We start from the raw sequence: 12110 nt of genomic DNA, 5'->3' as shown, positions 1-12110 counted from the left end.
GAGGATGGACGCCTACTGCAAGAAAGGCAGGTTTCTGGACGCCCTCCAGCTGCTCGACGAAATGCGCAAGAGGGAGAACTGCAAGCCGACGCTGCAGGTTTTCACCACGCTGATATACGGAGCTGGGATTGTGAGGGACGCGGCCCGTGCACGTCGGCTGTTTGACGAAATGGAGCAGTGCGGAGTGACTCCGGACCGTGGAGCTCACAATGCGCTCATGGGGGCCTATGTGAGGGCAAGGGATTTGCAGTCCGGGATGACGCTCATGGGCGAGATGGAGCAGAAGGGTTTTGGTCTGGACGATGTCACCTACAACACGATGCTTTGTGGGTTCCAGAGGGCTGGTAACTTAGAGGGGATCTGGAAGATATATAGCAAGATGATTGGCTCAGGGTTCATGCCAAGAACCAGGACGACAATGCTGCTCATGAAAGTCTTCTGCGAGAATGGGCGACCGGATCTTGGGCTGGAGCTGTGGGATTATCTGATCGGGAAAGGATGTGTACCTCATAGGCATGCATTGGATGTTCTGGTTACCGGTTTATGCTGCAGAGATGTGGTTGGTGAAGCATATAGGTGCTTCCGGGAGCTGGTTGAGATGGGAATGGCACCTACAGAGCGCGCATTCAGGGTTTTGGAAGGGTTTTTGAAGAAGAAGCGGGAGTTTGGGAAGATTGATGAGATTAGGCAAATGATGAAGGCAACCCAATTGGAGGAGCATCAAACTGAAGAAGAAGCTGCGTGAAGCTATCAACCCTCTTGTGGTCCCTTTTGAAAAGAAACGTGTTTATTTCTTGGACAATGTAAAATTTCCAAGCCTGCGTGGTTTAAGCAAAGGTCTCTGTTTATACCCTCTGATGTCGAGGGTGAACTGTTGGCTGTTGCAAAGAACAAACTTGCTTTTACTGGGGCAAACAGGGAATAAAGAGATAGGCTTGCAATGACCTAACTCGCTTTGACTGGGACAAACAGGGAATAAAAGATGGCCCCAAGCCGCCAATTTGAGAGAAATATATGTAGATTGGAGAATCTTTGAGTTGATAAAGAGTTTGAGACACTGAGAAGGAATTTTTGTGGAGCCAGGTGCCACTAGAGAAACTGAAGATTCCAGGTCTGCAGAAAATGTTTGCATAGCCTTTGCCATGGGAATGAATGCACTGGAAGTCTGAAAGTGTTGTCACTGTTGTAACAATGGTCGAAAGTTTTGTTGAACTATACCTTTCAGATTTAACGGTGAAATGAGTTTTCTTCTCTCCCAGCCACATAATTCTTGTACATAACAACTGTATTAGTATGTTTAGTATTTCACTGCAGTGATTCATTAGAACTAAAAGACTGAAGTACTGACATGGAAACGTAATCACAAAGCTGAATATTGTCTTCCTTTGATTGATGCACAACTGAATTTATGTCTCTACTCTGTCAACTGAACAGCCAGGATCGATGGTATTTTCTCTCTCAGTTTTTGGGTTACAGCTACACGTACTGTCATTACACCTGCTGCAGGTCCACTGATTTGAATCTTGACGACGAAACCGTCAATCTGAACAAGCTCAAGGCTTCCACCTCCGGTGCCGGAAAGGTACGGCCTGATCTCATCTAGCAGCTACAACATTGGACAAACTTCAGATTCACAGTTTGATCAATAAAAAATGCATTTTTGTTCAACAAACTACCTATGCTGTAACAGAAATTTACAGGCTCAGAAAAGAGACAAGTGGCATGCACAATGGAGCATTGATCAGTGAGTGAGCAGGCAAGCATGTGGCTGACCTTCTCGACATTCTCTGTGTTGAGCTCAAGCCCGGTCTCGGTGTCGTGGATCTGCTCGACCTCAAGGATCTCGGGGATCTTGTCACGGAGGCGGGACTCGATTCCCATCTTGAGCGTCATGGTGGAGCTGGGGCAGGAGCCGCAGGCGCCCTGGAGCATGAGCACGACGACGAGGCCGTCGATCTCGTGCAGGGCCACGTTGCCTCCATCCCGCATCAGGCTCGGCCGCACCTCATCCAGCACCCTCTCCACGTTCTCCTCCGTCAGGGGAAGCACCCGCACCGCCCACCCTTCGGGTATCAATCAATCAACGCATGGTTAATCCTACAATTCTAGCAAGTACTATGTTGCTGTAGTTGGATTCCTTTGTGCGCGCACCTGCTCTCTTGGTGCGGTGGTTCGGTGTCTGCAGTGACGCGTGGCCGAAGCTGAGACGGCCATGAATAAGGGAGCTCGAAGAACTCTGCGCACAACAGCACAAGTAGGATCGGTCGGTGCAGCAGCGGAAGAGGAAATGGTTTGAAAATAAGAGGGTGCGGTGGGTGGAAGTACGCACCTTGCCGAGAGCTGCTGCAAAGGGGGCGTTGGTGACGCCAGCCCCGGCGCCGGGGCCTGCGGCGGCTTGCCGGAGATTCGGCGAGTAGAGCCTCATCTGAAGCCGATTTTGCTTGCTACTAGGTGCGAGGGGTTTGCGTGGGGAGTGTGTCGTGGATGTCGAGCCAGCCGTAGGCAGGCTCACCCGTTCGTGGTTCCTTTTCGCTTCTGGAGAGGATGTGGTTCACCTTTCACCAAGGTGAAGGTTCGTTGGGCCTAATGTGGCCCATCGTCTCCGGGGCCTAGGGCCCATGATCGAACTGAAAAGCCTACTGAAAAGAGGCGTCTGATTCTCAAAAAAAAGAAGAAAAAAAGAGAAAAAGGTAAGAAAAGAGGCGTCTAGACTCTGCAAAACAAATCCCTAAAAGAACTGCATCCTGTCTTTGCACAAAAGCAGTTTTTCACTGTGCAGTATGTGTAAAGCGCAAAAAATGGCGGAACCCAGTCCATCTCAAACTAGACCAAATCATTGATGCGCTTACAGTTTTTTTCTGTCTGCAAAAAGGTTGAGCACTCATTCTCAGAGTAGAGAGTTAAAGGGAACCATCAAGCATTGCATGACGACGGTCACAGATAAGATACCCATATCACCACGCCCTGAAACCCACTTTGCGATCCACTCCCAAGCGAGGAGCCAGCAGAAAATTAGGCCGGGAAAGGTCCAAAAGGCCACCAATAATCTATGCCCAAACCCGGGAGCATCCAAGGACGTATGTGAACACCGACCGGGACAGGGTTGCCACGGGGTGGTGGTGTGGTGTACGTGGTGTGGTCCATGTGATCCGTCCGTCCAGCCAGTTTGACGTTGTTTGTGCTGGCCACCAAGCGCGCACACAGACGCACGCACACGCAGTAAGCTCATTAAGAGATTGCCCGGACGACGAAGACAGCGAGGAAAGGGATCGGCGGCAGGTAGCCTGTCGGGCGGGCCTCCGGGGCGAGCGCGACAGTCGCCTCGCCATTATTTGGCCGCTGCCCGCTGGTGCTGCTCCTTATTTGGTGTCCTCCCCGAACCCCCCCCCTCTCTCTCCCACGCCTGATTCTCCAGATCTACAAGCTCTCCCACCAGCAGTAGCATCAGTCACATGGTCAATTCCGCCCATGAGCACCTGGCTTTTGTTTTTTCGAGAACACGCAGGAGATCAGCTGCGCGCCACGGGCGGACACATGGGCTGGCTAGAGAATTTCCTTTTTCTCTTTCGAGAAAAGGAAAGAAGCCGCCGCGTTTCGATGCGTCGACGGAGAAAAATGCGGTTACCGACGGTCCATGGAGGCGCATCGTAGCACGACAGATGATATGTGTGTGTGCGTTAGAGGAATTGTCAAGGAAATCGAGCATTTCATGAATAAATATGCTTGTTTGTACCTTTAGTTATGCGCAAGTTGGCCGCCCGTGCCTAGTCTCTCGTGAAAGGAACCATCGAATATCTTGTCTGGGACTGGGAGCGCAACAAGGGCCAGTAGATTTGTTCCCGAAGTTATCCGGAAGTTGATGCTGCCTGTCTGACCCTGAGTGGTACGTGGATGGCCGTGAGGCCATGACGTTGCGAAGTTCCTTTCCATATCAGATATTTTCTTGTCTGATATTGGGCATATGGCATGGGGGCTCCTGCACAGAAATGTCTGTTAGATTCCCACCTCGTGTCATAGTACAGTAGAATGTCAAGTCCCAACTCCATTCATTCTACGGACGCAATCACACGAATTAAGACCAGCGGCGCGTATGATTGAGAGCCTAACCAACAAGACTGGGCTCATCAATGAACACGAACTGAAAAACACGAGACAGGGTCAGCAGTTTGATCATGCCGTATGTGTCCAAGTGCACATCCTTTTCGGAACAGTGACAGTCTGATATCCAGAATCCCTTCTTTGGTGGAAAAAGGGTGCACGAGAAAAGAATGCAGTTCGGGGTTAGAGTGGATAGAAAGTAACATGGCCGGCCCCGGCATTAAGTTGTGGTGAGTTGTCGACATAGGATTCTCGGACAGCCGAGTAGTGATGGGCAGCGCAATCTTATCCTACGTTGTACTGTGCTACCGTCCTATGTATGTATGTACCACTAGCATATCTGAAGGAGAAGAAAACATACTATAGTATTAAAACTCCAGATTAAGCCGTTCCCAAAAAAATCTTGGTGCTTAGCTCGGGATGCTGTTCAACAGTTCAAGTGTTCATATCATATATGATCGAGACTGCCTTAAATCAAGGCGTGGATCCATCAAGGCGAGGGAGGGCGCAGAAATAACAAAGAAAAGTCAAACCATATGGAATCTGGACCCCAAATCAAATCACGAACTGATCATTGAACAGCCTAGCTACTGTTAAGTCAACCCAAGCGCAATTTAGATGAACAGGGGAGGTTAGTTTAGTACCTTGTCGGTGCAATCATGTGATTAACAAAGGCTGAGTTTGAGATACGGGCGTCCTAGAATCCTGGGAAGGCAGGGATCGAACATGCCGCAGCAGCACAGCAGCAGCAACAACAACAACAACCTGTCCAGGGTTAAAAAAACACAAAGTTAGGAAGGCCTTGCAACTCACATAGACGAAGCTCAAACGGAGGTTTACTTTTCTTCAGAGGTTGTTGTACTGGTGGGCAGGCCCCAGGGTCGGGACTGCGACGACGACTACTACCAAGGACAGCAGCAGCAGGCCAGGATAACTCCTTGCCGCGGGCCCACGGTATCTGCAGATCTACTACAAACTGCAAACATGTGAAGATATGTCTGGCCTCGCTTATCCTATATCAGAGTGGGGGTGGGGGGTGGGGGGTGGCGATTTGAAAACACCTTGGTATCTTTAGTCCCGGCAAGCCCTGCGTGAAATATCTACTCCACATGCATGTAGGTTGGCCTCCTTGTTTCATTAAACCAGCGAGATTTGGCCGTCCCATTGGCCGCCGCGCTTCCCTGATCCTTCCTTCCTTGAGCTGAGCCTCCCCTGTTTGTTATAAACAAATACCTCTGCCTCCTGCCAACGATCTCAAATCCTCGGCTTTTGCCTCGTTGCTGCCCCTGCATCCTGCTCCTGCTGCTGCTTAGCCATCGCACAGCCTGTCTCGAGCCTTTGCATTGCTGCCTTTCCTCCCCTTTTGGTTGGCTCGCCTATTGTTATTCCTACAAAAGGATGCGGTCTGCTCCATGAGCATGAGGAGGAGAGGGGGCCTTGCTGCTGCTGCATCCAGATTCCAGAGCTTCTTCTCCCTCGCAATTCTCCCATGCTCGGCCGCCATCCGCAGCTGCGAAATGAGTAATGGGTGCTGAGGAGAGCTTGCGCCCGTCGTCAGTGCCCTTGCTGGTGTGTGGAGGTTCCCGGTGCTCATGAGCTATAACCGAAGTCCAGAGGAGAGTGAAGATGCGAGATAGGCAGCCGCAGCATGAGTCGCCGATTTTCAGGTGAGTGAATCTTCATGTGAATTGCTGCTCTATGTTTGATTTCGCGATGCTGTATTGGCCCAGCATCCAGCATCGGCTGATTTCCCTCTATCTCTGCAGTCAAGCATGTGATAATTACTCTGCCTTGCAAATCGAAGAATTAAACTCTGGTTGCAGTTTTAAATTTTATGTGATAATTCACTTACCATGCAGACAATATTGGTGACGAGTCTGACCTTTCTATCTGACTGTTTCAGGAATGGCTACTGATTTGTTTTGTACTCATAGAATCCTCTTTGCCCTGTTGGAGAAAGGAGGAATAACCATCATTAGAGAGCTAGAAAGTAGAGGTTCTGTTCAGAAACTAGCCAAAATATTGCTGAAAGCTAGTGGAGGAGAGCTTTTGAACGACATCTTGGCAGATATAATGGACAGGTATTCCAAACACGACAGCAAGGAATCACTTCGGAGAACAATCATGGAACATGATGAGGTCTTCAGGCAACAGGTAACAAGTAGTTTTGTTATTCATAATTCATCGTCGCATAAAGCACCAGATTTACAAGACATATATAGAGCATTGAGATTGGGAAAGATCAAAAGTGAGCAACTCAAAGTTCAAATACCAGAATAGATCTTTAGACTCTTGAATTTGCAATATACGTTTGCAGTCATCAACGAGAATAATTAACATGTGTTCTACCTTCATGATATAATGCAGTGCATGGTGCTGTTAACCTGCATAGTCATTCACCTGAAAACCAACTACTACTGTTCTGTGATTGTCTTGTCATTCTGCAACTCAGAGTTTTACATTCCTGTTTTCTTGCGTCAGGTGCATGAACTGCATCGGCTATACAGGGTACAGAAAGCACTGATGGCTGAATTACGTGGTGAGCACAGTTTCCAACTCAGAACAGAAGATACTCGAGAAATGGTGCAGGGCCACAGGCCAAACCTCAAGAATAGCTCTTGTACGTCAGAGACTAGTCAATCTGCTTGTCTTGGAAACGCACAGTACTCTGATACTAGGCAATTACCCGAACAGTCGTTTCTTCAAGAATGCAAGCCAGTGTCATGCTTAAACCTCTTCGACGAAGAAACTTCAAGAAGCCAAGAAAGAAGACCAGAAAGCAGTAAATCAGTTGAAGGTGAAAGTTGGAGTGTTTCTATGGAAGGTGATCTCGATCTCAAACTAAGCATTGCCCCCAGTTCAAATGCAACAAAAGCACCACACTGGCTCTTCTCCGACAGCAGGGAAAGAAACCCTTCTGGTCAGCATCGATGAGAAGTTGACAACCAATTGGCATCCCAGATCAGTTGGTTTCATGGTGCAAGAAGCAAATGTTAACACTTCCAAGCTATCTCATAGCATATCATATCTCCTTGACATGCTGGCCTCAAATTTTGGTCTGAACTATACCTCAGTCATGAGTAATTTGTATGCGGAATTCTAGAGCTTCTCAGGCTGTCAAGCACAAGGACTTTGCTAGGAGCACATTAATGTAACACCAAGATAGCAAAGTATTGGCAGCAATTCATTTCTTATTTGTCCTCCCCATAATCCAGAATGACAGACATTAGCAAGTAGGAAATGACCTGACTTCTGTCCTCCTGCAATAGTTATGTCCACCAATGCTCTAAAAGAAATTCTTGCTAACGTACACCGTGGGCAGTGTTTCGCCGTTTGCATTTGCTTTGTTTATCTGCATCATCCAATGTAAGTTAAAGTAGCATTCTGCAAAATAAATATGGGACCTTTTGTGATCAAACACCCAGGTTATTTATAACCCAAACATTGCCAGCTTAGGTCTGCATCATGTAACAAATCGTAGCAAATTAGCCAAGCCAAAACTGCTCTTGAACCAGATGTTGCACACTGAAGTTAGCTTATCCTGCTATTTAATATTGGGTGTCAATGCTCAAGAAACAAGCCAAATAAACAATTTATTACATGCAACATTAATCAATCAAGTTCCTGTCCTGCCATATTTTGTTGAACTATTGTTGCTTTTCTTCTTTCACCAGAATCCACCACATGAGCATTCTCCATCTTTGAAATGATGGAATCTCATATTGTCCCTGACTATAATCTCAGCCTGCTCAACTCTTGAGGCAAGTTGCATAAACAAATGGCAATCCTCGCAGATCCTTAGATTTTTTACTATTCGAATTGTGCATCTAGATCCAAGAGTCAGCAATCCAAACGACAGAGCAAGTTTCTCACTGTGACCCATTAACAGCCTTTCTTTCTCTCCACCACTCACATCATAAACAATAGACGTCAGGATTGGCACATAACCAGCATGCTTCAATTTCGCAGCTAGCTCTAATAATGCCTTCTTTATTTCATTGGTCCTTGGATGAGAATTGTCACCAGCAAAGAACTGATGGACCAAACCATCTCTGCCTTCAAACGAGCTCACAGCAGGATCCTTTTTCAGCCCCCGGCTTCTCATTAGTTTCCGAACCTTTGAGACTTCATCCCACTTTCCTGCTGATGCAAGTGTATTCGATAACAGCACGTAGTTCCCTATACCCTCTGGCTCAAGCTTAAATAGATGTTCAGCTGCAACCTTGGCAACATCAGTATTCCCATGGATCCGACAAGCCCCAAGCAGCGCTCCCCACACACCACCATGAGGCTCCACGGTCATTGACCTCACAAGATCCAGAGCTTCGTCCACCAATCCAGCCCGACCAAGCAAATCGACCATACAAGTATAGTGATCTGCAGATGGCAATATCCCATATTTGTCCTTCATCTGTGCAAAGTAGAAGCGCCCATCTCTGACCATCCCTGCATGGCTGCAAGCTGTCAATAACCCTATAAAGGTCACATGGTTGGGCACCACATCGGCCCTCCTAACCATGTCCTTGAACAAAGCAATTGCCTCTTTAGCCCTCCCATGAGAGGCGAGGCCAACAATCATTGAGCTATATGTGTACACATTCTTCTCCTGCATCCCATCAAAAACACTGCGTGCTTCATCAATTAGTCCGCACTTGGCATGCATATCCACCAACCCTGACCCGACAACCACATTCTGCCCAAAGCCATTCCTCTCTGCGATCTCCTGAACCCAGGCAGCACGCCTCACCGCGCCAAGCTGAGCACAAGCTGAGATTGCACCCGTCAATGAGACCTCGTCAATGCCCATGCCAATGGTGGCCATCCGATCAAACACTTCCAATGCCTTCACTGGCATGGAATTTTGAGCGTACCCAGTTAGCATGGCTGTCCATGCCACCATGTCCTTCACCGGGCACTGCGCAAACACCTCCTCTGCGGAACCCATATCGCCGCTCTTGGAGTATGCCACCACAATGCTCGTCCAGGAAATGACATCCTTCACCACCATTTCATCAAACACCTTCCGTGCGGCACCGACGTCACCGCAGGTGACATAAGCGCCGATCAGCGAGTTCTCAACGAACCGGTGCTTATCAAACCCGCCGAGGAGGATCGAGACCGCGTGGGCGGCCTGGACGGCCGGCTGGGAGCGCGCGGCCGCGGCGGACTTGGCGAGCGGGGAGAAGGCGAACGGGAGGAAGGGGAGCCCGCCGCGGGGGATGCGGAGGAGGCGGGAGAAGAGGCGGAAGGGGCTCAGCGGCGGCTGCGTGAGGAGCGCGAAGCGGAGGAGCGCGGCAGCGAGGAACGGGTCCGGGGGAGCGTGCGCGGAGAAGACGGAGAGCGCGTAGGGGAGCGGGGCGTGCGGGGGCGGGAGGGCGGCGAGTTGGCGGAGGAGGCGGGAGAGGAGGTAGGGGAGGGAGTGGGCAGGGAGCGGCAGGCGGACGAGGAGCCCGTGGAGGCTGCGGAGGTGCCGGAGGGACGGGGAGGAGTCGACGGCCGCGAGGAGGAGCGAGGCTAGCGAGGGAGGAGGGAGGAGGGGCAGCGGCAGCGCGGCGGAGAGCGGCGGCCGCGGCGCGCGGGGGAGCAGCGCGGGCGGGGGACGCGGCCTGGCGAGGTGCACCATGCCGGCATCGCCCGCGCGGCACGGCGCGTGGCGAGCGGTGTTCTGGGAGACGGCGCCCGGCGAGATGCACGCTTTTTGCGGCACGCCGCGGTTCGACGGTGGCTAGTTTCGGAAACGCGCGGTGTTTCGCGGGAGCCGGCGCGGCGGCGCGAGGCGAACTATTGAAACGCCGGAGCAGAGCCGCGCTGCCGCTTTTTCCCTGGCTACACCGACCGGAGAAGGGAACTTTGGGCCTCGTCACTCGCGGTCTGCCTGTATATGGGCTGGTCAGAGACAAATTGGGCTGGCTTGGTCGGGTCTTTCTTTCTGTGTGTTTCGTTGGAGCCCAGTCCAATCTCATAAAAAAATTGCTCAAAAAAAATCTCATAGAAAAGTTGGTCGCTCAATATTTTGTGGTCTGGCCAGGGTTCTTTTTTTACTATATGTTTTGGTCAATGGTAGCTAAGGAAAAAAAATTGCGACCATCCAAGCATGATTCAAAAAATAATAATTATGAAAAAGTTGATATTGGTCACAAATATAACACCCTTTGTACTAAATCCCACATCACAACTCGCAGTACGCCATTACATTCTTATTGCTCAAGAGATTCTCCATTTTCGAAGAAAAACAAACCCTCCTTCTTCCTCAACTCAAGCGAATATTATTCTTCTAAAAAAGTATTACAAGGTCTACTATGAAAATGCATCAACCTTCCATTTACATTTGTCGACTTCATAGTGTTGAATAATGAAAAAATCTTCCCGATACCATACTTCACCTACCTTCCCACTAGCCTCTTCTTTCCACACTCATTTGCCAATGCTACATCCACCTCTCCTCCTACTGCCTTACGTACCCCACTTTATTTCTATGAAAAGTGGGCTTATGATGTTTGTTAACCTTTCGATCAAGAGGGAGAATATTGGAGTTGATCTCAGTATAACAAACTGAGAGAAATTAAGGGGAGAAAAAGTCTCCTTCCCATAAGAAAGTGCACCATGATTGGAGGTGCCAAACCAATGTTTTGGTTTCGGTCCCTGTTCCCTAGCGCCTAGATATATAAGGCAGGTATGTGTCCCCTTACAAGGATGATGATTACGTACAAGTAAGACTCCCAAAAGGCTCAATTGCCGATCCTAAAGAAGCGCTAAGGGTCCAGAAGATCGCCTACCACCACCGGCCATCGTGAAGGGTTGTGCCGGTAGCTTGCTGTTATCATCTACATGGCCTTGTTGTTGTCCTTCTTCACTAACGATCTCCTCACCCCTGGAGCAGCCATGGGCTATCTTCTACCTGTACCTGTCACACGGTTAGTCACTAATATTCCGTACTAGTGGCTGGGGTGCCACCGGGTGGCGCCTCCTGAGGCGTTATGGTGCGCTATTAAATAGGCCACCATACCTGTTACACACATAAACTTGAAAGTAATGATTGGCCATCCGTAAAAAATTATAATGTATCGGATGTAGGAGTGAAAGGGAGGATATTAATCACGGTGATGAACACACACGAACACATAGGTACCATGTTGATGTCTAGATGATCAGAAGTAAAGCAAGGCACAGAGGTAGAAGGTTCAATATACAAGAGCACGATATACATGGATTATATTTATAAGCGATAGGCGCAATCATTAACAGTACGCCTTGTCTTGCGTCTCAAGTAGAACGCCCAGATGTCACCCTCATGTATGTTTGTGATGACGGAACTGATCAGTTCGTTGTGATGGTGGTCCTCTTGTCATTCCCTGTGATGACGAGACGTGACGGAGACCTCGCTGTCTGCAAGCTTGATTGGCAATGCATCATGTTCTAGGTTAATGCACTCCTGGATGCACTTCTCTGTGTAGTGAACCTGAAAGTAGTATAGAATGACGTCTGTGACAATTTGATTTTAGATAGAACATCCTCGGTAAGAAATGTGTCTGTATATTAAAAATTCCTCATGAATGAGATTAGAAAATATATGTAAGATTTGTTAAAAAAAACAAATGACTCTAAGAGAAGTGATGCACATACTATTCAGGAACGCTGTAGTTTGAAGAACCTAGCGCTGGATTTATTGAAGACAAAATAATCATGAGGGATGCATAGCAAAGAAAATAATTTCTTACAAGAATAACAAAGAAGAAAACAAATAGTTTGCTATCTGTGAAATAACAGTCCAGTTAATGTGTTTTTTTTCGAAAAAGGGGGACTCCCCGGCCTCTGCATCAGAGCGATGCATACGGCCACAATTATAAATAAATAAAGTAGTTCAATAAGGTCTTGCAATCTGCTGCAAAAAAGTAGGCTGGCTCACAAAGAGCTAGAAAAACAAAAAAAGGCCCAAAAGCCACAACCGGCTGGCATAAGATAGATAGATAGGTAAACTAATCGCCTATCCTATTACATGACCGCCATCCAAA

The 12110-nt window shown here is 48.7% G+C and overlaps 3 protein-coding genes and 1 long non-coding RNA gene across 4 annotated transcripts; 1 reads left to right on the top strand and 3 right to left on the bottom strand.

The window, feature by feature from the left end:
• Positions 1–1351: 1351 nt before the first annotated feature.
• Positions 1352–2630, bottom strand: LOC125524341 (nifU-like protein 3, chloroplastic). The gene is made up of 4 exons (XM_048689407.1): positions 2330–2630; positions 2152–2236; positions 1774–2063; positions 1352–1606 (listed from the first exon to the last, which is right to left on the bottom strand). The coding sequence occupies exons 1-4, from the start codon at positions 2423–2425 to the stop codon at positions 1415–1417; spliced, it is 663 nt and encodes a 220-aa protein (XP_048545364.1). The 5' UTR covers positions 2426–2630; the 3' UTR covers positions 1352–1414.
• A 2487-nt stretch (positions 2631–5117) lies between these two features.
• Positions 5118–7292, top strand: LOC125524340. Its single transcript, XM_048689406.1, has 3 exons — positions 5118–5765; positions 6002–6252; positions 6580–7292. Exons 1-3 carry the CDS (start codon positions 5747–5749, stop codon positions 7030–7032), a joined length of 723 nt encoding a protein of 240 aa, XP_048545363.1. The 5' UTR covers positions 5118–5746; the 3' UTR covers positions 7033–7292.
• On the bottom strand, positions 5709–6583 carry LOC125524342. Its single transcript, XR_007290685.1, has 3 exons — positions 6448–6583; positions 5951–6045; positions 5709–5858 (listed from the first exon to the last, which is right to left on the bottom strand). It is a non-coding gene; the product is annotated as an uncharacterized LOC125524342 (long non-coding RNA).
• A 196-nt stretch (positions 7293–7488) lies between the features above and the next one.
• Positions 7489–9960, bottom strand: LOC125524339 (pentatricopeptide repeat-containing protein At5g44230). The gene has a single exon (XM_048689405.1). It carries the CDS (start codon positions 9719–9721, stop codon positions 7766–7768), a length of 1956 nt encoding a protein of 651 aa, XP_048545362.1. The 5' UTR covers positions 9722–9960; the 3' UTR covers positions 7489–7765.
• Positions 9961–12110: the final 2150 nt, after the last annotated feature.

The sequence above is a fragment of the Triticum urartu genome, chromosome 7 (assembly GCF_003073215.2).
Source record: "Triticum urartu cultivar G1812 chromosome 7, Tu2.1, whole genome shotgun sequence".
In the NCBI taxonomy this organism is placed as follows: Eukaryota; Viridiplantae; Streptophyta; class Magnoliopsida; order Poales; family Poaceae; genus Triticum; species Triticum urartu.
The sequence above is the reverse complement of the archived record's forward strand: the minus strand, read 5'-3'. Positions and strand labels throughout refer to the sequence as shown.